General features: G+C 37.2%; 1 protein-coding gene across 4 annotated transcripts in view; it reads right to left on the bottom strand.

The window, feature by feature from the left end:
• Positions 1–25,550, bottom strand: part of Ncoa7 (nuclear receptor coactivator 7) — a 144,013-nt gene that overhangs the window by 110,948 nt on the left and 7,515 nt on the right. For all 4 annotated transcript variants that reach the window (XM_071613058.1, XM_071613059.1, XM_027947379.2 and 1 more), the window contains exon 2: positions 10,020–10,131. In XM_071613058.1, the coding sequence (XP_071469159.1) occupies positions 10,020–10,069 (50 nt within the window). In that variant the 5' untranslated portion in view covers positions 10,070–10,131. The remainder of the gene's footprint in view (positions 1–10,019; positions 10,132–25,550) is intronic.

A 25,550-nucleotide genomic window follows, 5' to 3' on the forward strand; every position in this document is an offset into this window, starting at 1 on the left:
TTTCAAGATCATTATTTATTCTGACTGCATAGAACACACTGATATTTTCTACTTCTGTCTCACTAAATCAGACAAATATGTCCCATTTCATTAATATGATTAAAAACATGAAAATGATAAGTAAACATTTCTCAAAAGATGATGTACAAATGGTCAACAAGTATATGAAAACATGTCCAACATCATTAGTCATCTGAGAAATGCCTATTAAAAAACACAATGAAACATCATTTCACCCCAGTCTGAATTACTATTATCAAAAGACAAAAAATATCAAGTCCCAGTGAGGATGTAGAGAAAGGGGAAGTCTCATATGCCATTGGTGGGAATATGAATTAATATAGCCACTGTGGAAAACAATATGGAGGGATCTCAAAAATCTAGGTGGAGAACCCTCACATGATCCAGCTATCCCACTACTTACATATATCCATAAAAAAATATTAGAGATCCCTCCACTCTCAAGCTTAATGCAGCACTATTCACAATAGCTAAGGCAAAGAATCAGCCAAGGTGTCTACTGATGGACATAAAAATGAAAATAATGGGGGCTCAGGTTGTGGCTCAGTGATAGAGAGCTTGCTTAGCATCTGTGAGACACTGAGTTCTATTCTCAGCACTGCATATAAATAAATAAATAAATAGATAGATAGATAAATAAATAAATAAAGGTCCATTGACAACTAAAAAAATGAATATAATGAAATCTTGTCATTTGTAGTGAAGTGGATGCGTCTGCACAATTATTATGTTAAGTGAAAAAAAGTTGAGTACAGAGAAACAAATTCCACATATTCTCACTTTATGTACAAGTTAAAAAAGTTGATCCTGTTGAAGAAGAAAGTACAATAGAGGGTACCAGAGGCTGGGAAAAGTGGGATACAGAAAGGATGGTTAACAGGTACAGGGCTACAACTAGACAGGAGGAGTAACTTCTAGTGTTCCATAGCACAGTAGAAGAGCTATGGTTCACAACAATAAATTGCATATTTCAAAATAGCTAGTAGAGAAGATTTTGCATGAATAATAAATGTTTGATGTGATGGCATATGCCAATTACCCTGATCTGATCATTGCACATTATATACATGTATTGAACTATCATAAAGTAGCCCACAAATACATACAATTATTATCATCAATTAAAAATGCTGGTTCAATCTGCTATATTGATTTCATGATCACCCAGTGGGTTGTAACTTACAACTTAAAAAGCAGTAGTCCACATAGAATTAAATCAAGTAACTCAGCCTATTCCTTAAAAAGGAAGCAAAAAGTCTAACTATTAATGGCTAAGTGTTTACAAGCCCTTCTTTTAATCTCTAGAAAAAAGTTAATGATTTCCTGGAAACATTAGCAGATCAAAATTGACCATGAATGTTTTTCCCAGTAGTGAATGATAAGCATATGTAAATGTTTCCTTAAAAGCCTTCTGATCTGAATTCAATCAAGAAAATAAGAAACACAAGTCTAACACAACATTGAAGCTTATGCAAGAGTTTAATTGTAAATTAGCAATAATGTCAAGGCACTAGCTGCTTTTTCACAGAAAATGATTTGAAAAACCCTTAATTATTATAAGATTAATAAATTACTGAGGACTGAAAATTCTGTAGTGTAAGACTCACAATATCTTTATATTCTACATTGACGACAGTGTTGTAAATATTCTCTTTCATTTGGTCACCAAATATTTGACAGTTGTTATACCCCAACCACGATTTAACAGGCACACAGAAAAAGCACTGAACCATTACAGAGTCAGTCCCCCACCTGCCAGGTGGCCACTGGGAGGAGATTGAATATGATCGCAAAACAAAAACAAAAAGGAGCTGTGAGACCATGCTAGAGAGTATTCTAGATCAGGGCTGTGGATCACTACAGGCACACTGCACAACAGGTATCTAGACTGGTTCTTTGAAACTGAGATGAAAAAATAGTTTCCCATAAAGACAACTATTTTTCCTATTTTGTATATTATGATGCTAATAGTATGTTCTAATCCACCTTTTGGACAAAGTGAAAATTAATACTACATGCAAGGTAAACTCAGGCAACACGGAGTACAGAAAAAACTATCAGGTGGGGCATGGTGCCCTGTAATCCCAGCAGATTGGGAGGCTGAGGTGGAAGAATCACAAATTCAAAGCCAGCTTCAGCAAGCTAGCGAGGCCCTTGCAACTCAGCAAGACCCTGTCTCAAAATAAAAGATAAACAAATTTAAAGGGCAGGGGATGTGGCTTAGTGGTTAAGCACCCTGGGTTCAATCCCTGCCCCCCCAAAAAAATAAACCAATCAGAGATATAGACATAGCAGAAAAGGGTGCAGGACTCAAACTCTATTTAAATGCTAAATGATTTAGGACAAGTTATTTAACCTGCTAAAAAACAGATTCATCACCCACATTTATACCTACTCATAAAATCACTGTGAGGATGAAGTGAGAATTAGTTTGTGAAAACACTTTGTGAAATACCAACAAATGCTATCATGATCCCCTCTAATTGGAATCAGTAAGCATGGTGAAACTATTAGAAAAAAATGAGCAAATATTAAGAAGGTACAGAGTTAACATCAACCAAGTACTTAAAATTGTTCTGTTTGCTTTTCATATATTGACACAATTAAAACCTGTGATATGGCTAAATATCTGAATTGAACAACTGGTAATTAGTTTCTCCTCAAATTTCAGACCAACTAAGGGTGGCAGATCCTGAACAGCCCTTGGCCAACAGAAAAAAAAAAACAATCTACAGATTGTTAACTAAAGAAAGGGCAAGAGTTCACATGGTTCCACCATGTGTTGTATTCATTCTTGGCACAGGCACACCACAAAGAGATGGCTCTTCTCTAAGGTTCAAAGACTGCCTCTGTGGGGCCGAGAAGAGAGCACACCCAGATGTCTCACCCAGTGCAGCTGCACAGCCAGAAAGACCCGTCCAGAAATGCATTTTCCTGGATCTTGGGTTCCATATTCCACCAAGAAGGCAGATGGAGTGTTCCCATCTACTATCTCCATTTGTTTCTATCATGGGCAACTACTCCCTTAGAATAAGACCCAATCTTAGAAAAGTACATGACTGAAATGCAAACCCGGACTTACACAGGTGCAATATCCAGACTGAATGTTTCTGACTGTCTTGGTTGGTTAATATTACGTTGGTAACAATATTGTGGACAGATAAAGTTGACATGTAGCGTGGGATGACTTCAATTAGAAACAAGTTGCTTTTGAAAAGGTCACCTATTTGTTAGAGCTTTGGAACCCAGGATGCATTTCTCCAAATAATTTCACAGTGATGTAAATGAGTTGTTGAGCTGTCAGGACTCCCCATGGCAATCTAGGTGACCCATACCATGAGCAGCAGCAGGTCAGGCAACCTGTGTTCTACAGGACTTGTTCTGCCACAATATGCCACAGGGCCTTTGGCAGTATTGTGGACCAACAACTCTGGATGGGGAAGGACAGAGCTGGCTCTAATCCTGCTTTGCTGCCTACCAGCTGTGTCATCTAAGTAAAGTTATCAATCCTTTTGAGTCTCAACTTCCACAGTGGTCAAATTATATTTGGGGATGGAAATTTTCACTTATCAAATGTTTTGTATGAAGATAATTTATATCAGTTTTTGTAAGTCTTTAACACAATAAGACATGCATACATAATGTTGATTTTGAATCCTGGAATAAGATGCTGATCACAGCTACAGGCAACCATCCCAGAGCTCTGGACACCTCAGTCTCTGCAGGACTACTCTGAGGGCCTACCTGATCCCTATCTCTGGCATGCCTGAGACATGATAGTGTATCAAGCAACACCATGATGAGGCTCAATTAATATGTATAAAATGCCCTGGCATGAAGTAAGCACATTGTTGACATTTTTGCCTCATGGGCTTTCAGTCCAACAGTTAAATAAAAGGGTACCTTAGATTTCTCAAACCCTTTTGGACAATATATTTCCCCTTCACAGTATCCCAGAATCTAAGTCTGCCTTAACAAAGTATCTTTGGGAAATGGTATGATTCCAATTTGGATCCTTGTAATTGCTCCTTCCTCCCTAATCTTAATAACAGGAGCAGCTCATAGGAAGTGAGTGTGGTGTTAAGATGTAGATTAGGTGAAGATAAAAGTACAGGTAGACACATAGAAGTATGGTCAAGGATGAACTGTTGTTAAAGGAATGACTGAATAGTTGCTTTGCTAGGTAATCATATCTACACTGACCACCATCTTGGTTTCATTTGGTTTGAATGAGAAAGCTACATTGTTTCCTATGCATGCTTAATAAAAAGTGAGCTCAAGTATCAGTCTCCAGATGCTCCTCCTGGAAGAAAGGATAAAAAACCAGCTGTCCATCTCTGGTCCTCCTTATTGTGCCTCATTTGGGAGTCTTCCCTGTTCTGGTTGGGATGCTTCCTTCCTCAAAGCCACCTTAGGGGTGGATTATTATTAGTCATATTTGACAATTGAGGGAATGTAGAGTAAAGGAAGTTTAAAAGACTTGCACAAGGGGATACACTGGAGTGATTTCCAAATATTAAGTGTTCTGCTAGTAGGTGGGAGTCCAGGTTGCAGAATTGCCATGGCAGAGGCTAGTTATGGGAGTGGGAGGAATCAGAGGAATGGGGATGGGAACTCAGATGAGTTCCACACTCCACATCCTTAATCACTGAGGTTGATGACAAAGGTAGTGGGGGATCATACCACGCAGGCTCTGAAGAGGGTAGGTCAGAGAAGAGACTAGGCAGGAGAGGCAGTTCTGCTTTTCCTGATAACCCTGGGACAAGATGGGTGGGGAGCCAGCAAGTCTGGGACCTACACAAACAGCACAAGATTTGCTGAGGAGTCTATCACACCACCTCTACACACAGGCTCTCCCAGAGCTTATCAAAAGTGAAAAGTAAAACCTCCCACAAAATGCTGCTTTGGGTTATCTACAAATGTATTTTTGATGTCCTCAATTAACCCCTGATCCTGAAAAATATATTTTCAAAAAATTTCAAACACACAGAGAGGGTTGGGGTTGTAGCTTGGTAGTTGCGTGTGTGTGCCTAGCATGTGTGAGGCCCTGGGCTCAATCCCTCAACATAGAGGGACCTACACGAAAATCACAGAAGTTAAATAATGAGAAATGAATGTGGAATGAGGGAGCCCTGTTTGGCACTTTCGAAGATACTTACATTCTAACCACAGGTGAGAGAAGAGGAAGCAGGAGACATAAGAAATGAGGATCACCCCAGAGGACAGTGTAATTATTAGCCCTCTGAAGTATAATTTGCTTTAATAATTTAGTTTTTCACTTGGTTTTCAAGATTTTTCAGGGATCAAAGGATTAAAATACACATATATAATATACTGCTCATACAAATTCTTTGCAAAAAGTATAGAAAAAAGATCACTTGAATTTTTTCATCTGGAATGAACAACTACTAAAAAACTACACTGAAACTGATAAAAATTAGATGGGCCAAGGTCAGGGACTTCTGAACACTCAGCAGAACTCACCCAGAATAAACCTACCTACTGACAATATTAATTTGCCTTTCTATATAGAATTACACAGGCATATTTAAAAATGTGCTGTAAGAAAGGAGGGTTAGGAGACTCTTGAATCACTAATTCCAATCTGAAATTATCAAAATAAGGTCTTTTAAAACTTCACCTCACTTCAATATTAAATTGAATTGGGGGGAACATCAATGAAGGCTGTATGGTAAGAAATTATTTATCAAATAACAGTCATACAATGTTGATGAAATCACATAAAAGATAGTACACAAAGAAAATGTTGACTATTTAGCCACTCCGGAGTTATTATAGTTTGGATCTGGAAGTCCCCGCAAAGATGATACTGAAGACTTGGTCCCCAAAGCAGCAATGTGGGGTTTGGTGGGTGATAGGAGCATGAAGGCTCTAACCTCATCTGTAGGTTAATCTGTTTGATGGACTAACGATCCGAATAGACTACTGGAAGGTGGTGAAAACTATAAGCAGGTAGGATATGGCTGGAGGACTAGGTCACTGGGGGTATAGCTTTGGGGACTGTTATCTGTCCCTGGCCCCTTCCTGTGTCTGTCTTTCTGCTTCTCAGTTACCATGAGCATCTTTCCTCTGCTATCCCCTTCTTCCAGGATGGTCTGCCTCACCTTGGCCCCAGAGCAATGCAGCCCTTTGAACATGGACTGAGACCATTGAAATCACAAGTTAAAAGACACTTTTCCTCCTCTAAGTTAGTTTTCTCAGGTATGTATCACAATGATGAAAAACTGACTAAAACAGGAGGAAAATAGGGAAGGGGGAAGAAAGAAAAGAGTTTAAAAGCAATTTTAGGATTCCAGATACATAATTGTGGTAACATGCAGAGCATGAGGACAAATCTTCATTTGGATTTCCTCTGAACACCAGGAGAGATTTGTGTAAGGTGGTGCAATTTAGTTTAGAGAAAACTGATTGCATCAATTACCCTTGGCCTGACTTTACATTTCACTCCAGGGAACTGCCCTCAGGTACACTGCTCTAGAAAAATATGCTCTATGTTGTAAGAAACTGGCTCTCAAGTAAATTCCATTGATAATTCCCCTATTGATTCTATGATAATTCCAGTTTCATCAGAAGGCATTGGAAAAGATTTATAACTTTGCTTCTTCTTTGATGATGTTTTTCTTTCTTTGTTTTTGCTTTTACTAGTTTGACCATTTCTGGCTTCCATTCCACAGCTAAACCATCCACCTCTGGTCCTCCTCTTTGTTAAGGGATTGAGCCCAGGGTTTGTTGGTCTCTCTCCTTTTCTCTCTCCTTAGCTCTCACTATTTTATTTCATTGGGACAAATTGTGTTGACTCTCAGCACTAATTTTTGTCCTTGTTGATATGTTCCTATACTCCCAAGGTCACACTTAAGCATTTTTAATTTTTTTTTATTGTTAGAATACTTGTCAAAAGAGGTCACAGTAAGTCCGACAAATAAATTTGACTTTCCTGAGCTGAAAAAAAAAAAACTCTGCTGTTTTTCCAGAAGAGTTTTGGTTTGTATTCTCAATTTAGGTTCTTCCCTTATTGTACATTTTAGGGACAAGAAAAACTTAACATAGAGCAGGTTATTAGTAAACCACCAATAACCCTTACTATGGGAAGCTTTAAAATTATTTTCAATTCAAACTGAGAAAGCACAACAGTTTTTAAAAATCACTATGAAGGGCATCTATAGGAAAAAAGAGAGAGAGAGAGAGAAGAATAAGAAGAAAATAACTTTGACCTAAATTCACCCAAAAATTATCTCAAGATGGATTATAGACTTAGATATGAAACAAAATATTATAAAACTTTTAGGGGGCTGGGGTTGTGGATCAGCGGCAGAGCGCTCACCTAGCATGTGCCAGGTCTTGGGTTCAATCCTCAGCACCAGATAAAAATCAATAAATAAAATAAAGGTATTGTGTCCAAGTACAACTAAAAAATAAATATTTTTTAAAAATTAAAAAAAAACTTTTAGGGAAAAATCTTTAGAACCTGGAGCTAGGCAAAGAAATATATATGACACCAAAAACAATCATAAATGGGGGAATTAATAAATTGAACCATATCAAATTAAAACTTTTTGTTCTGCAAAAGACTCAATTAATAAGATGAAAAAACAAACTTCAGACCAGGAGAAATATTTGCAGACCACATAGCTGACAAAGGGCTAATATCTAGAATATCATAAAGAACTCTCAAATTTAGCAGTAAAAACTTCAACTACAAAGGACTTGAAAAGAAATTTCTACTGAAGAAGATATACAGATGGCTAATAAACACTTGATAATATATATTTAACTTTATTAGCCATTACAGAAATACAACTAAAACCATAATAAGATATTACTACATCATCAGAATGACTAAAATTAAAATAGTCTTACTACCAAATACTGGTAACAGAGAAACTAGATAACTCATACATTGCTGAAGGGAATGTCAAATGGTCCAACCATTCTGGAAAAGAGTATGGCGGTTTCTTACAAAATCAAACATATACTTATCATTTGATCCAGCAATTATACCTTTGGGCATTTATTCCTGGGAAATGAAAATGTTATATTCACACAAAAACTTACACACTCATCCTAAGCAGCTTTGTTTGTTACAAAGCTGGAAATGACCCAGTGTTCTTCAATGGAAGAATGATGAAAAAGCTGTAATACATCCTTACCATGGAACACTACTTAGCAATACAAAGGAACAAACTCTTGATACATCCAGTGGCTTGGATGGATCTCAAGGAAACTACAGATTGAGAAAGCCTAATACCAAAGGTTATTTATGATATGAGTCCATTCATGCAATATGGAATATGTAACCTGATTTATCAAGTTACAGAGATTGAGAACAAACTGGCAGTCGTAGGGGGTGTCAGGTAGAGGGAGGGAGGTGAATATGGCTACAAAAGGGTAGTACATGGGATACTGTTTTTGGAACTGCTCTGTGTCTTGATGTTATGGTAAAACACAAGTCTACACCTGTGATAAAACTGCATAACTGGGCATGGTGGCACATGCCTGTAATCCCAGCAGCTCTGGAGGCTGAAGCAAGAGGATAGAAAGTTAGTTCAAAGCCAGCCTTAGAAAAGTGAAGCACTAAGCAACTCACTGAGATCCTGTCTCTAAATAAAATACAAATTAGGGTTAGGGATGTGGCTCAGTGGTCGAGTACCCATGAGTTCAATCCCTATAACCATTCCCTCCCCCCACAAACTGCATAGAACTAAATATGTACAAAGACACACAATGAGTGCCTGTAAACCTGGTGAAATCTGAATAGAGTTGGTAGACCGTATTAATATCAAATTTCTAGTTGTGATATTATATCACATTATCACATTATATTGCAAGATCTTTTCACTGGGGAAACTGAATGAAGGATATAGGACATCTCTCTAATAGTTCTTACAATTACATGTGAACTTAAATTACCTCAACATAAAAAGTTATATAGTTCTTTTTATTCTAAATATCCCATTCTCCTAATGTCTCATCTATCACATGCCTGACTTCTTCTTTCTCCAATCTTGTTACTTTCTGTAGTCCAGATAATGAAAAACATTTTGCTATAATAAGTAGTTTGACTTTTGGATTCCTACACTTCTTATTTATGATTTCTTATTTTTCATTGGGGCACACCCATTGGAGACAGCCCTCTGTTTGAATACTGATTCTTAGGCTATATGAAATGTATAGAAGAATGCTTACTTTCTAAATCTTAGTTAACTCACTGATAAAATGAAGATAAAGTAATCTATGTCATAGGTTTATTTCGAGTATAAATAAAATAATAAATAAAACACTTATACATAGTGAATCTTTAAATTGTTTTCCTCATTTTCCTATTAACAATCTAAAATCCAGCTTAATTTCTAGATAAATATATCAACAAAAAACTTTTGCATTCTGACTACTAAAATGATTTCTAAATGTTTTAATATTTTGTTCATTTTATTCTGATTATTGAGTGGCTGCATATAGATGTTTAAATCTATAAATCATAGCCTGTCATACACTAGATAACTATTATTTGGATAACAAGAAATGTTTGTATGCTGGTCAAGCTCAATCCTTAAAAATTACCCTGTCACTAATGATATCATTTCAGCCATTCAACTTACCTACAAAAATACTTTTTTAGTCCTGACCTCCCCACAAGGTGGTAAGCTTTCAATATGACATAATTTTTAGTTATAGCTCAACCAATTAAGCTACAGAATAGCAAGAACTGAGCATATGATGGACTGAAATTCAAGGTGTGTTTCTAAACATGGGGTTCAGAGCAATCTGCAGGTCAGCTGCAGTCCCTGAGCACCATTAGCCTGAAAGAATTACCGAAGACAGAAAAAGAAGAACCAAATGTTATTCCTCTACTATTAATTTAAAAAGGAGAAAGTAAGTATTTTAATTTCCACTGGTTACTTGCTGTGTTTATAATCAGTCTCAGAACATGAATATTTTGTTTTTAAAGCACTGATACAATTTTGCAAAAGAATGCTTACCGAGCAAAGTAGCTTTGTTTCCGTTCCTTCTTCTCTTCCTTGGTATCCATAATACACAATGAAAGTGCAAAATATTTGGAAAATCCTTCTCTTTAATCAATAAGTCATAGCCCTGTAATAAAAAATAACAAAGCAACTATAAATTTAAAAGTTTATAATGGCCAATGTGAAGAATAAAGCACAGGAGAGCTACATGGCCAAAACAAATGAAGGATAAACTTTAACCAGGAACAGAGTCACATGAGCCAAATGTAAAATGAAAATGCCCCTTGGGGGAAAAAGCACACACACACACACACACACACCTATAATTAGAACAGAGATGTTAAGCCACATAGCAAAATGCTTATGGAAAACCAAACTATTTTTCTCGTAGTTAAGAATTTATTTCAAAATGTCTAAAATGAAAACCTTCACTAATATAAAAGATTGTAGTCTAGTGGTGCAGATGCAATTTTTTTAATATTGAATTCATAATCACTATTTACAAGTAATTAATAACGAATATGTCGCATAGATAATTATGCAAAATGGCTCACTTAGGTGTTTACAAGAATGTTTTTTCTTTAAAAATAAAATAACTTCAGCATTCTATTTTAATTTCAGTAACATGCCAGCAAGTACATCCCATTTGAACAAATGTGGAAATGAAAGTTCAAAGACTTAAGAAGCTATTCTTCAGAATAGCTTTATATGCCTGCCTCTCCCCACTGCCTTACACCCTCACCTCTGCTTGCCAGCAGTGGTTTAAACCTATAATGAAAGGTTGTCTCCAGATCAATCTTCCTTAAATACCACTTTCATCATGCTATTCCCCTGCTCAAAAATTTCCAATGTCTACTTACTACCAGCTTCCCCAAATGAAATTTCCTGCAGAGCATTAACACTCCTAAAATCTCTCCTTTTGCCTTGAAGCAAAAATATGTTCACTAATCAAATTTAAATTTAAAAAAGCAAAGTTATACTTAAAACTTCAAATTTGTTTATTCATTTCAATATAATACACCATTTAATCCACAATACATATCACATGAAAAGTACTATGGTAAGTCCCAGTGTTCAAGGGCAAATGAGACAAGATATGTCCTCTACAAGAAATCACAGTCTGATGAGGGAGACAGGATTTCAAGACAATGAGGTTGCGAAGTAGGCAAGAGCTATAGGACAAACACTTAATTAGCTCCATTTTAGCCACAAGGTACATATTTCAAAATATCATGTGGTACATTATAAATATACACATTTTGACAATTAAAAACACAAATATTTAAAACAAGAATACTTGAGCTTCATGTAGGGTCCACTCTGTGCCCTCGTCACACACACACTAAGGTTGTAAGTGTGGGCTTCCCAGGTAAGGATCAGAGGAAGCAGCTCTGTCTTGAATAAGAACACAATAGTTCCCTGCTACTCCAGGGTCCACTGTGAAGTGGAGTTACAGTGGGAGCTGAAGGTAAAGGCACAGAAGGATCAAGGTCAGAGAGGACTTTAACCCTAACTCTATATCATGTGCTACCTGCTTCTTCACTGCACCCATTGGCTCTTACTGAGAGATCATGCTGAACCCCACAGAAGCACTTCTAGTAGCCATTACCAAACTGATCAGAGCCAGTTCATGACATACAATGGGGTTTTCATGAGGGAATGTGGCATAATGATATACAGAGCTAGAGGATGGACTTGAAGGATTAAGAAGGTGAAGTAGATGGATTAGAAAGAAATCACAGTAAAACTAGTGAAGAGAGCAAGACCCAAACATAGACAGCAGTAGCTAATCCAGAAAGAGGGGAAATGGATTCATGAAATTCTTAGGGGACAAATGAGTTGGAATTTGGTGACCCATTCCATACAGACAAGATAGGAAAGGAAAGACTTCCAGAAGGCCCTCTACCTCTCTGCTTCAGGGACCAGGTGGACTATGAGAGGAGAGATAAAATACAATACACAAGAAGAGGGCAGACTGTGTGTGGCATCAGGGTCAGAAGAAGGTGAGAAATCGATTTTTGGCATGTTGCCTTTGAGGTGCCTATGGATGGCCATCCCAAGATGATTCACCAGACATTTGATGACATCAAAACCACAGGAGGGCAGTGAGAGCAAGAGAAAAAAAAAATAAAATTTACCAGCATATGGTTGTAGTTAGGAAAAAAGGAAAAAAAAAAAAAAAAAAAAAAAAAGATGAGATCATCCTAGGAGCTTGACAGTTATGCACAAGATCCTATGGAACCATGGGAGACAGTCCCAGCTCTTACTGTCCATCGCTATGTCCCTGACATGGCTCTGCTGTCAAGGAGCTTATCACCCAGTGGAAAAAAAAAAGACATGGACAAATAACTAAAATGTAGGGTAGTAAGTTGGAGCTTGCCAATGAATAAAACTGGGAATCTAGAACATGCAAAGCTCAACTTTGATTAAGGTGACAAAATCAACCTTTCAAGGTGGTTAGGATATTTCAATAGGTAAAGAAGAGAGAGAAGGAGTTCCAGCAGGAGGGAATGGAATCAACAGAACGGGAGTCAAAAGGCAAGAAAGAGAGAGTGGTCACCAGGTAGGGAAAGGGAATGGCCCCTGATGCCTGTTTACCATGTCATTTATTTCAATATACTCTCCATGTTATTTCTATTAATTCTTCTAACCACATGATGATTCAGATATCTTTATTTCCATTAAGCTAAAGCTGAGAGATGCCTTAATTTCCCTAATTCAACAACACTAGCTTCAGTGGAACAGGGATTTTAATCTAAATTCGTGTACATTTCAGTGTTTTTCAGTAACCTTTGGGGCCAGAAAGGAACTGTAGATGAACTAGAAAAAGTGGTGTGGAATCTACAACATCTAGTGCCTCAACACATACTCTGCAGGTTAAAACAAATGGAGCTGGCCTTTGTGGGAGGGGGTCCTTGAAGACCTCCAATCTGTGGGGCAGTGGATGTGGTAGCCATGCTACAATTAGTTGAGGTAATTAAAACTCATCCAAGAATTTGGATGATGAAAGAAAGAAGAAAAAGGAAAGATGTTGGCTGAGTGTCTGACTCTGGACAAGAGTCTCTCACTGTGGGGTGAACCCACTGGGCTCTTCCTCAATTCTTAACCTTTATCTTACTCTTTCCCCAAACTTGAGGTAGTCATGTTCTCCTCCTTTTCCTAACCAGATCTATCAGAAGGCCTAATTCCACTGATGTGCTCTTCTCTCTCTTCATCAGGAACTTACTTCACATGTTACTTGTCAATTCCCATGAGGCACACACACTGTGTCTTACACTGTGTCACACACTGTGTGACAAGGTCACTTCACCTAGCCTCCTCAGCTCCAAACCATAGCTCCCTTCAAGTCAAACATCACCACCAAGTCTCACTGTTTCCTTGTACTTCCCTAAAAACCAGGCACCAAAGTAGATAGAAAATCCGTATAAGAGCTAAATTAATTCAGAATTGGAGATAAGGTCAACTATATGGCAGATCAATAAAAATGGAAGGATTTGGGCTGGGGTTGTGACTCAGTGGCAGAGTGCTTGCCTGGCATTTGTGAGGCATTAGGTTCAATTCTAAGTACCACATATAAATAAATGAATAAAATAAAGGTTCATAAAAATCTAAAAAAAATGGAAGGATTCCTCTCAAATTAATAATTACTTGAGGATGGGGAATATAGACTCATGCCAGCTTCTTTCAGATTCCTGAAGGAATAGAATCCAGGGCTCCCAACCATGCCTGGGGCCAGGTGGCTTATTTTGAAATTCCTCTCCTACATGCCAAAAACACATAATGATCTGTTTATTGAGTTTTTCCTCATGAATAAAAATGAAGTCATAACAATCTAATTGGTACATTTTTATATTGCAAGCTGAGCCAGAAACTAATATTTGATTCCAGTAGAAAAACACTGACAAAACCAAGCAGAAGAGAAACAGATTACATGATCCTAGGATCAACAACTGGTGCTGCTGTGTCTGCTTAGACCAAGTAAAGCTTTTATTTTATTTTTCAATATTCTATTAGATAAATAAAAATATGATAATCTATGGTTTCTTTTAAGTTTCTGTGAATTAATTCCTTAAACAAGGCAGATTCAGTCCTTTCTATTTTAAACACAGAAGCAGATTAACCAGAAAGAGGTAGGCAGTAGATGCTACAAAAATGATTTGCACAGAGCATCACACAGCAGCTTTCATGCTTCAGTGAAGAACCAAAGCTCCTTAAATCAAACTCTAATGGGAACTACATTTTCCATTATAAGTGGTTATAATAGGCTTCTTAAAAGCCCTTCATTCACTTAATGTTGATTTTTCCACACATCAATACACTCTAGACTCATCCAAACACTGACTTACAAGAGTCTCCTACATTTATGGTGTACTGCAGATCACAAAGAATTTTACGAGAGAACACAAGATGGATCTTCAGCCTAAATTTTTCTTTTTGCACTCTTAAGTCAGGACAGCCCATTTAAACCCAAATTGAGTTCATTATTCAAAAACAATGGCACACAGAAATATTCACCTCATAAGAAATTTGTTAAAGACAAAGTATTTTTTTTTTTGTATTACTAGTAAAGTGTGTCCAATTTGAGAACATGGCACTGCTTAAAGAGAATTATAGAACAGAGACTTCCCTAACTATATCTATGTGAACTGCACAGCACAGCAAGCATAGCATGGCTTTTTGGATTCACATCTAACACACTGCAGTTTTTTGAACACTCAGGCATAACCAGGCAGAACTAATCTATGATACCCATCAACTGTTTTTCCAACAACATGTTTCCTAATACACAAGTGAAATAATAATAGGAACATGCATGCTGGCCTGGTCACACAGAGTTTTTCCACTGAAGGAACAGACCAAAATGTACTTTCTACGCAGATATTTCCCCTTAGAAAATACTTACACTTATACCCATACATGATGAGTATTCAGTCTCTCTCAAAGCCACATACTCACCTAAACAAAAGAAGAATATTCAAATTTCAGTGTTAACCAAGGTCAGAAATTTGAATACTTTCTTTAACAAGAAACTGAGGAAGACAGAACCAGGTACAAATGTGTGCCACAAACCCACAAGGGAACAACCAAGAGGCAATGCCCCCAAATAAGAAAATGTGTATCACAAAAGCAAAGCAGTAACAAAAAAGCAAAGTAAAGGTGAGAAAGAGCCAAGAAGTTAGGACTTAAGCAAAGTGATGATTGAGAAGGGCTACCAATCTGCCACTTGGGAAAGTGGTACAAATTGTCTTTGGATGGCAAAATGAATGGAGAACTCGACCCTTGGTCCATTTTTTCTCTGCCCAGGGAACTTAAATTTTACCTGAAAAGAATTAAGAAAATGGGATTGTCAGTGCTTTCTTGGCTGAGTGAAAAAAATCCATCAAAGCTCCTAGCTATTCTAAATGAAGACCCATCTCTGGGCTAGACGGATCATTCTACAAGCTCTAAGAAGAGGACATACAAATGACATTTCTACAATGTAGAAAGCAGAAATTGTCAAAGATGTGAGAAATGCCCCAAACCTAAAAACTGGAAAATGCATTTTAAATTTCAACACAATGTTAGAAAAGGGACTGTACAAACTACACAATGAGGGACATCACATTGATCCTCAGGTGAGCTCCAGAACTGATCATTAAATAGCAACCCGTGAACTCTGAGACCCAGAATGGCTACCCAGAAAGAAAACATTTGGCAGAACAAGGTGGATCCCATACTGAAACCTTCCACCATCAACCAAGAACTCTGATGCAGATCCAAAGAGGAAGGCAGCTTTCTTCAGACATGAAACTCAGGAAGAACAGGCAGCTGCATCATCAGCTGGTAAAATGAGAAGCAGTGATTGCTCTGGTGTGGGTAGATAGAAGCACAGAGCACAGAGGGGAAGCACCTGACTTAACTGGAAGGGAAGGAGAGTCAGGGAAACCTTCCTAGGTGATGTCAGTCCTGGGCTAGGAAGGAGGCACAGGAATGTCCCACTGAATGCAGCAGAATAAGGATGTGCACACCACTGAAGGGAACCTGTGGTGCGCAGGGAATTCTGACTGGTCTGGTATGGCAGGAGCGCAGGGCTGGAGGAGGAGAGGAGGTTGAGGGGGTGATGGCTTAGTCAAATACACTGGCCTCATTTCCCTCTTTGATATAGCGACTATTCCAGGAAATCAGGGAAATGAGGCAAACACAGTGGAACTGTGTGTAAAAGGCATTTAATCAATTTCTCTTGAAATTGATGCTTATGGATAAGATAGAAAAATGTGGATTGGATGTGTGATTGGGTTTTTCCCATGATCAGATCAAGAAAATCACTGAAGAACTGAGCTACAAGGTATGTGCTGACTGACTCAGGTCTGGAAGCTGACCTCAACCTTCAACCTGAAAAGGAGATGTTAATAGCAAAAGGTAATATTTTTTTCTTAGGCCCTGTCCTTGCCAGTAAATTTAGCACTGACTAGAATGAAAATACAGCGGCCTTCTCATCAGCCTTTTGGAGGGATAAAGGACATCCTGGATAACTGCATTCAGAAAGACCTCAGCTATTCATACAAGGGAGTCAGTTATTATAAGGCAGAATTTACCCCCATATGAGTCTTTTGTTCTATTGGTGAAGTGGTAAGGGATGAGAGAGGTAGGGTTAAGTGTCAGCACCAGTAAATGTGATTTGTGGTTTTAGATGACAGTAAGATCCATATGCCCATTAGTACCCCCACAAAGGCACTAATGCAATCAAAATAAAAAGATTAGATAGTCAGTCTGTCCCACATATTTGAGGATTAGAATATATCAGGATTACTGGATTTAGTTTTGAGTCTCACACTTACAGAAGAAAACAGGGTAATAAGAGCAACTAGGATTGTTAAATGGCATAAAATTAATTTTAAAAAATACTAGTCAAGGGAGTTGGTCATGTTTAGCCTAGAGAGAATAATTTTGATTAAATAACTGTTTTTAAATATCAGAAAGACTGTTATTCAGTATAAGATTTAGGCTTGATAGATCTTCAAGGGTTACACTCAGGATGAAACATTAGCTATGGAGGGAGGGAGATCATGGCTCAGCATAAGGAAGAACTGTCTTACAAACAGATGCCAAGAGCAGCCTGCAGAGTGAATGGCTTCCTAATCATCAAAAGTGATTTAACACAAACTGAGTGGCCACTTTATGGGATTGCTATAAAATGCAATATTCAGCCTTATCAAAACCAACACCCTCATCTAAAGAGATATTGTATTATATGCTCTTTTTAATATTGAAATGAAATTCACAGATAATATAACCTACTTATACACTTGATTTTATGAAATCAGTATGATGCCCAAAGGAAAGTATCTGGTAACAGCTATTTCAATATGTAAATTCTCAGGTTTTAAAAATGCATGTAATGCCAAAAAATAAATGTATAGCAAGAATTTCAAGAAATACATTCACAGGCATGAGTTCATAAAAGACATAACGAAATACTCAGGTGCTTGCAACTTATGTAGGACAAGTTTAGATACAGGAGAAGAATGATTAGAAACTATTTTGCTACATACAAGAAGCACAGGAAGATGAAAAGCAGTCATGATGGGAGGGGTGGGTACTAGGGAAATTGGGAGAGACACAAGCCTGGTTAGAATCCAGACTCTACCACCTACAAGATATGTAGCTTAGCTAGACACAATGGCACTTGTCTATAATCCCAATAACTCAGGAGGCTGAGGCAGGAGGATCACAAGTTTGAGGGCAACCTCAGCAACTTGGACACTGACTCAGTTAAAAAGAATTGTGATGTAGCTCAGTGGAAAAGTGCCCTGCATTCAATCCCAGAACAAAAAGAAAGAAAAGAAAAAAAAAAATGTAGGCTTGGACAAGTTAACTAATTTCTCAAACCCTTATCTATAAAAGAGCTGTTATAGAGATTAAATGTGTTTTAAAATGTGTCTTTAAAGTCTGGTGCCCTAGGAAATAGTAAAATATAACTATTGACTGACGCATTTCAGTGAATCATAACATTCAAGAGCTGGATTCAAATTTACCCCAAATTTTTTAAAAATAACATTTTTTGAACATTGACAAGGTACACCAAATTTTTGTTAAATGCCAGTGTTATTTAATATTTATGGCTATATAAAGGAGTTAGTATTCTTATGTTTTTCAGATAAAGGAGTCTCATGTTGAGAAAGATTATTTTCAAGGTCAAACCTGAGTCCAACCCATAAGAGTTATACCAGAATTATCAGTTCTTATCTAATACCAAAAAAGGAACCACTAATAATATCACCATATAGGATTTTCACATCAAATTATGGTTCTTTCTGGATTTAACCACCAGCTTTCAAGCCACTTGTCCTTCAGGATGTAAATACCGACTTGTGTTCAGGTTAGATATACATACTAAATGTATGGCAATGACCTTGTCAGTGCCTTCAATCAATATTTGTTTGCTGATTAGAATTTAAAGAGTTAAGTACATCCTCTCGATTCCCTGAATTAAGTGAATTATCTCTTAAGTTTTCAGAAGTGTGTTTGGATATGCCAGAAATATTTCTGTTAGCAGTTGGTAATTCTTTTTTTGTTTCTGTTATCTCAAAATGTTAATCTTCTGCCAATCTAATTATTTCTCCTACAGAAAACAGAATTGACAAATACAGAGAACCAGAATTTAGGATTCTAATTTTTTAAAATTTCTTTATTGATTTTAAATTACAAAAGTTGTTTTTTGGGCAAACACTAGAATTGTAGCTCCTTTCTAGAACTAAAACTTGTGGTTCTGTAAAAATTCTACCAAAGATATTGAATGTATTAAAGCTCATTCTTTCATTAATACTTGTAACATATAAAAGACAGTTCTGAACAGCTTTTTGCCTGCATAAAAAGGTATTTTAAAGGGAGACATCTGCATCAAATTAGATGTAAAGGCAACAAAAATATGATAGTCTATTCTGTTGATCTCATCTCCCAACAACAACAACAACAAAAAAATCTGGGTACTTGCTGCTTATATATGATTGCCCCTCACAAGTTGGGGAAAATCTGGTGCCCGTATCATTCACAATGGGGTTTTTGGAGGCACCTTCTACTATTGTGACTCTAAGATAAATCTAAACGTAAGGAGCTCCAAGCATCAAGAAAGAAAGAGGTGATGTGGGAAGAAAAGTCTGTTTTCAATTACTTCTGGAATTCATTTTAATGTCACCAGACAGACTCATTCCTAATATCATAGGTTCTCTAGCTTGTTGGACTTTTCCATAGACATTTTTTTAGCCTTATCAAGGAATAAAATCTTCTTTCTTCTCTATTGCTGCAGATCTCAGTTTTATTCCCCAAAGTCCTGCAGAGCACAGGCCTCCATGTGAATCACTGTGCCTATACCTGTACTCACGGCAAAGGCCTCCAGCCCTGCCAGGGTCCTGGTCTTGCACCATGCCCAACTCCTTCAGCTCCTTCCAGGAGAGAAATAAGTGAGTACTGCAGCCACCACAATTATTACTATGGCTGCTGTTATCCTTGTTTGGTGGGGTTGTCTAGTGGATGGATCTAAATTAAAGAGTTAATGAAAACAAAATCAATGAAATAATGGATAAAAGGTGTTTTAAAATAAAGGAAATGTCTTTCCAAAAAACACATATGGCCTGTAAATAGTAGTTTTTGAGGATTAAATGTGTCTTCTGAGACTTTATCATAAGACACAAAGGGTTCACTTTACCAGGTGAAATGCCATTTCACCTAGGAAAAGATCACATCTGTCTCAGTTGTGGATGAGATATGAGATTGGATGTGTTTGCAAAATACAGTGACAATATGCTCAAACATGTAAAAATGTAAAATAAAAAATAAAAAATGATCACTCCTTGTAATTTGCTTTCAGCATATTTATTCACATGGAGGACTTAAGCGTCAATAAAGAATTCAGTTACTCCTAAGTAGTGCCGTGTAATATTTATGAGTTGTTTTCAATACAGAAAGCATTGAAAAACCTATTTTATACCTGCCACTCTACTAGTATTTAGATAAATAGGATCTAAAACCTATGAACACAAAAAGGACTCAATATGCTCTCAAGAAGCTCCTGCCCCTTTTTTAGGTTCTGGGGATTTTACCACTGAGCAACATACTCATCCCTTTTTATCTTTTATTTCAAGACAGCATCTTGCTAAGTTGTTTAGGGCCTTGCTAAGTTGCTGAGGTTGGCCTCTAACTTGCAGTCCTCTTGCCTTAGCCTCCTAAGCTTCTAGGATTACAGGCATGTGCCACTGCACCCAGCAATAAAAAACAAACAAAAAAAAAAAAAAAAAAAAAAAAAAAAAACCTCCTATTTTTGACAAGGGCAATGAGTTACATAAAATAATCAAGAAAAAGGGGTCTGGAATTTTTATGTTAAATGTACAATGCACAGAGGAAGTGCAATGGGAGATGAAGAAGGGGCCAGGTAACATAGGCCAACATTATTTGGGAAAGTTTTAGGAGTGGGACATACCCCAAAACTACAATTCATGGTTGTATGTCAGTAATGCTATACAACTATTACCTCTGAGAATTGCAAACAGTTTTATCCTGAATGAAAATGTTCTCTATCAGAGCATACTCAAGAAGACATCAATTCTACCAGATTCTGTCTCATCTGTTTTGGGTGACAATGGAAAGGCAAATAATGTGCTTCGGTCAATACAGAATGTGGTAGATGCACTAATGTGGGCTCAGAAAGAAGGCCTAACAAGTTATCTATGGGGAAGGAAATGTGACCAATGTGAAAGTGAATCAGTTTTGTGAAGTACTCTGGACTTTTCCTGGAAAAAAAATTAAGCATATAATATTCAGCTATAATTTTTCAGGAGACTGGGTTAAGAAACCAAGTCTATGGTTTATGTACATTTTCTTTGACAAGTTGGTTGACGTAAAAGTTCTTGTAGAATTCTAAAGAAAAATGGCTCTTCAGTAGTCTGGATTGTTGTTCTCAATGTATTCCTTTCCCTCACAGTAACAGAATTAGAATTAGATATCCATACTCTTTGCTATGCAACTTTTGGTGCTTTAAACTAGTACAGAAAGCAGGTATACATCACCATTCAGTTTGGTATGTGATTTGTTTGGATCAATAGAGTATGTGGATTAATAGTGTTATTTATTCAGACACAAGACATGAAGAGACTTAGTAAGTTTCTGCTATCAGAAGAGTATGCTCCAGGTAGCTGATTTTCCTTCTTCCACTTCAGTCCCAGGAAAAAGTCATATGAAACAGACCTGAACCTCAGCCTCAGCTTTGAAGTCCAGCTCAGCCCTACCATGTCCAGCCCTGCCAAGAGCAGCCAAACTGCAGTCAACCTGCAGGTCCATGAGTGTGAGATAAGTATTTGTGAATCAAAGCCACTGAGGTTTGCAGTTTGTTATGCAGTATTATCAAAACAAAAGGCCCAATACAGCCTTATAAACATCCTGATCCACAAACAACTTTATGGGTTTTACCAGGAAGATCAAAACCAAACAGTATATAACACCACCTACATGAATAATTTTATTAAGGCCTGAGATACCAAAGCCTAGAGTCAGAAGCAGCTAGCTGACACCAATAGCTGAGGCTATTTGTCATTTAACCCATATCCAACCTGCATGGCTCTCAGGTGTTAGCTAAGAAAGCATCATTAGACACCTTATGCACTGCCTTGATGTGTTGTTCTGGAAACTCTCATATTATTGTTATGGATTGAATTGTGTCACACTGAAAAAGGTAAGTTAAAGTCATGGTCCTCAGTGCCCCACAATGTGACTTTATTTGGAAATTGGATTATTACAGGTATAATTAATTAAGATGAGGTCATACTGGAGTAGTATGGACCCTTTACCCAATATGCCTGGCACTCTTATATTGGCCATAATACACACACAGGGAAACAGCTACATGAAGACAGGCAAACTTGGAGTAATGCAGCCACAAACCAAGGAATACCAGAAAACCACCCAAAGGCTAAAAGAGGTATAGGGGGATTTCTCTAAAGGTTTCAGAGGGGGCTGACAACTTTAGATAGCTTCCAGAACTATAAAAAAAAAAAAATTCCTGCTGTTTGAAGTCACCAAGTGCGTGGTTCTCTGTCATGGCAGCCCTAATACACTGATTTAAAATTTTTAACATCCTTTTACTTTTATTTGAATTTACTTTATGCTGAATTTATTCCTGTGCCATAAGTTTTTGTTTCTTTAGTTTCTTCTGGGATATCTTCGTCTTCTGTGCAACCTCCTCTTCTGGTTTAGAAGCAATTTGTTGCTTTTCAGTGAGGATCACCTCAGTGTGACAGGGGGAACTCATGTATGGGTTAATCCAACCATGACCTCTTTCAGTACAGTGGAGCATCTGGGGTGCTTTGTTCACCCAGGTGTGTTCAATGACCAAAGAATCTATGTCTAAACCCTTAAGTTCAGCATTCCTCCCTGCATTTTTAAGCATGTGCAGCAAAAATGCAACACTTTTTGGTCCACTAGCCCTGAGTCCAGCCCCACTCTTTGGCCTGGGCACACCTTCCAACTCCACCACTGTAAGGCCGGAATGACACACATTGCTTCTTTAAAGTTATATCTTTCTGTTTTTCAGGTATTCCTTGGTTTGTGGCTGTATTCCTTGGTGGCTTTTCAGATGTGCATACCCTTGATGACCCGTGCAGTTTCATGAGTGTTCTTAAAGGTGAATATGAAGATTTGAACCTCTTTATCTGCATGATTTTGTGGGGGTTTCTGGGTCAAGAGAGTAGTGGACCATTTTCACAGATCACCTCAGGTTGCTTACAGGAAGAGGAAGCTTAAATTACCTTTATACACTATCACTGTTCCAAAAGAATACTACTCAAAAAATTTGATTACTTTCATACTGTGTCTATTCTGCCACTTCTTATAAAGGTATTTTAATACTGGAGCAGGAAGCTCATCCAGTTGACATCAATATTCAAGAGATAATTCAACTTACCTGAGCAGGCAGACTAAGAACTGATCTCATTATCAAAGAAATATTTTAACATAAAATGGGTTTTGAAATATTCTAAAAAAGCAGCATTATCCTGTATGCCACTAATATCACACTTTCTTTAGCAACTTTACACTAAAAAAAATCATGTTGCTGGGCTCCTTCCTGCACATTTATGCTACCTTGTGTCATTTTCTAATTCCTTCCAACCAGACTGAAAGCCCTATAAAGACTTAGAGCATAAGTGTGCTCACGAACATACGTCACAACTCCTTGTTTAGGCTGAACACAGAATCCATGGTTAAGTTCATTTTTTTACTTGTTATAGTTAAGTAACAAACTTATTTCAGGTTATGGAACAATAAGTTCTTGCCTTTTACTCCACTCTTAAAATTCCTATTCCACATCAACGAAAGTATCTGAGCATGAAATCCTAAATTTTTACTTACAAAAACATGTCTTTTACACCCATATATGCATTGTAAGATATTAAAAAAATAGAAGCCACAAAACGAAAAGTTGATATAGATCTCCTAACAATTGCTTCTCTACCTCTCATGGAGTCTAGACTACTGATCTAGATTATCAAAGTAGATTTGTGAAAACACCAGGATTTGGTCTTTTCTAGGAAATGCAAGATCTATGATATTCTCACATTTGTGAACTCTAAATCTATTCTCTGACAGATTCATGAAATTGTCGAGATGAAACAAGCAATGTTTTATACTTGATAGAGTTGTCCTTGTAACCAGGATTAATTTGTATACTACTAGACCCTATTATAAATGCAATTGCTAACTGCAGTGTTCTCTGTTAATTGAGCCCCTTATTTCTGTAGATTTTTGTACTGAAAATCTCTTATCAGATCTTCAACCAAAAAAAATGAAAGAAATGACAGAACATGCTGATCTTGAAAATATGAAAAGAGAACCGTGTGCAAAGGGGAAGACAGAACCAAAACCTCATCAATCATTTCTATAAATGTCAACAACACAATAGCATTGAATCTTTCTTGTTTCCTGTACAAGTATGTGGATAATGCTGTGCTAGAAAACCAAAGAACAGAGAATAATGCAAAACGCAACTCCTATAAGCTTATTGCAAGAACAACTTAGCAATAATGTGAGTCAATTTTTAGTTCATTTGTGGTAAAAAAAAAAATATTTATCAAAAGAATTGAAATTAGTTTAAAATAGATAGCTTGGACAGTGTTCATAAAATTAAGTATCAGTCTGGTGTGGAAGACTGACTTTAAAGAAACGTGAAAGAAACTTCAGAAAAGGAGGGCAGGAGGTAGCTTGGAGGCTGGAATTTCTCTCCTGTACACATGGAATTACTGAGTATCCAGATCCCAGTATCCAGTGGGAGTGGGAGATATGGCTGAATGTGTAAAATGTGGAAAGGATATGGTGTCATCATCACCTAAGCAGTATTCTCTGGCTTAACTTCCCAAGAGAAAGCCACCACTAACACAATTTCATAAATCATTTCACTTGGCCTAGTTATTCTTCTATGATGTGAGGTTGGGTGCTGGTTAGCTCAGTGGTAGAGTGCTTGCCTAGCATTTGTGAAGCTCTGGGTTCATTTCTCCAGTACTGAGAGGGGGTGGGGGGTGGATTTAGGGCTGATCTATACACAAAGTAAGCAAGCTAAATGTAAGAAAATACCAAGCAGATGATGTGTGGGTGAAGGGATTGAGGAAGTGAAATATTAGCAGCTTCAAAAAGAGGAAGAGAAAGTAAAATATGTCAAAATGAATATGCATTTGGTAAAGAATAGGAATATAAAACTTATGTGAAACATTATTGGTAATAATTTTAACAATTATCATTGTAATATAACAATGTGAAAAAATATATAAATCATCTATAATTGATGAGTCAATGGGAAAAGAGCTTTAATATTTGGCCACTTTGTCTTTTCTTCTATACGTACAGTTTGATGTTTAACTTAATTATTAGGAACATCTCCCATGTGGTTAAATATTGTTCAAAACCATTATTTTAATGGCTAAATATTTTATCATATGTAAGCACTATCTCCTTAAAAATTACTGCATTTTTAGATTTTTCTTAAATTTTTCATAATTCCCTTTATAATAACTAATAAAGAATTGCTTACTCTGTGCCAGGCAGGGTTCCAAGTACTTTACATAAATCAACTTACCTAATTCTCTGTATGATGTAGGAGGTAGATACTATTATTATCTTCATTTGACAGATGAGGAAAATCATGGTATGGGAGAAAGTAGCTTGCCTACGTGCACATAGGTGGTTAAGGGTGGAATGGGATTCCATGCTAGGTAACTGACTCCAGCATCCCTGCTTGTGACCCCTCTACCATACCACCTGCTTTGCAGAGATAATGAGCTCATCAATAAACATCAACATCAGCTCTGATTATTTTCTTAGAATATACTCAGAATAGAATCACGTGGACCAAGTGATATTATAAGCCTACCTGCCCTCCATCTAAGGTATAACAACATACCCTCTCACCATCTGTGAGATATAAAACCACCTCACCCTTGCCAGCACGTTGCTGACTTTTAAAATCTAATTATAATAATCTGCATTTCTTTGATGCAATGAAGACAATATTTTTTATGTCTCATCTAT

Source organism: Marmota flaviventris, chromosome 6 (genome assembly GCF_047511675.1).
Source record: "Marmota flaviventris isolate mMarFla1 chromosome 6, mMarFla1.hap1, whole genome shotgun sequence".
Taxonomy (NCBI): Eukaryota; Metazoa; Chordata; class Mammalia; order Rodentia; family Sciuridae; genus Marmota; species Marmota flaviventris.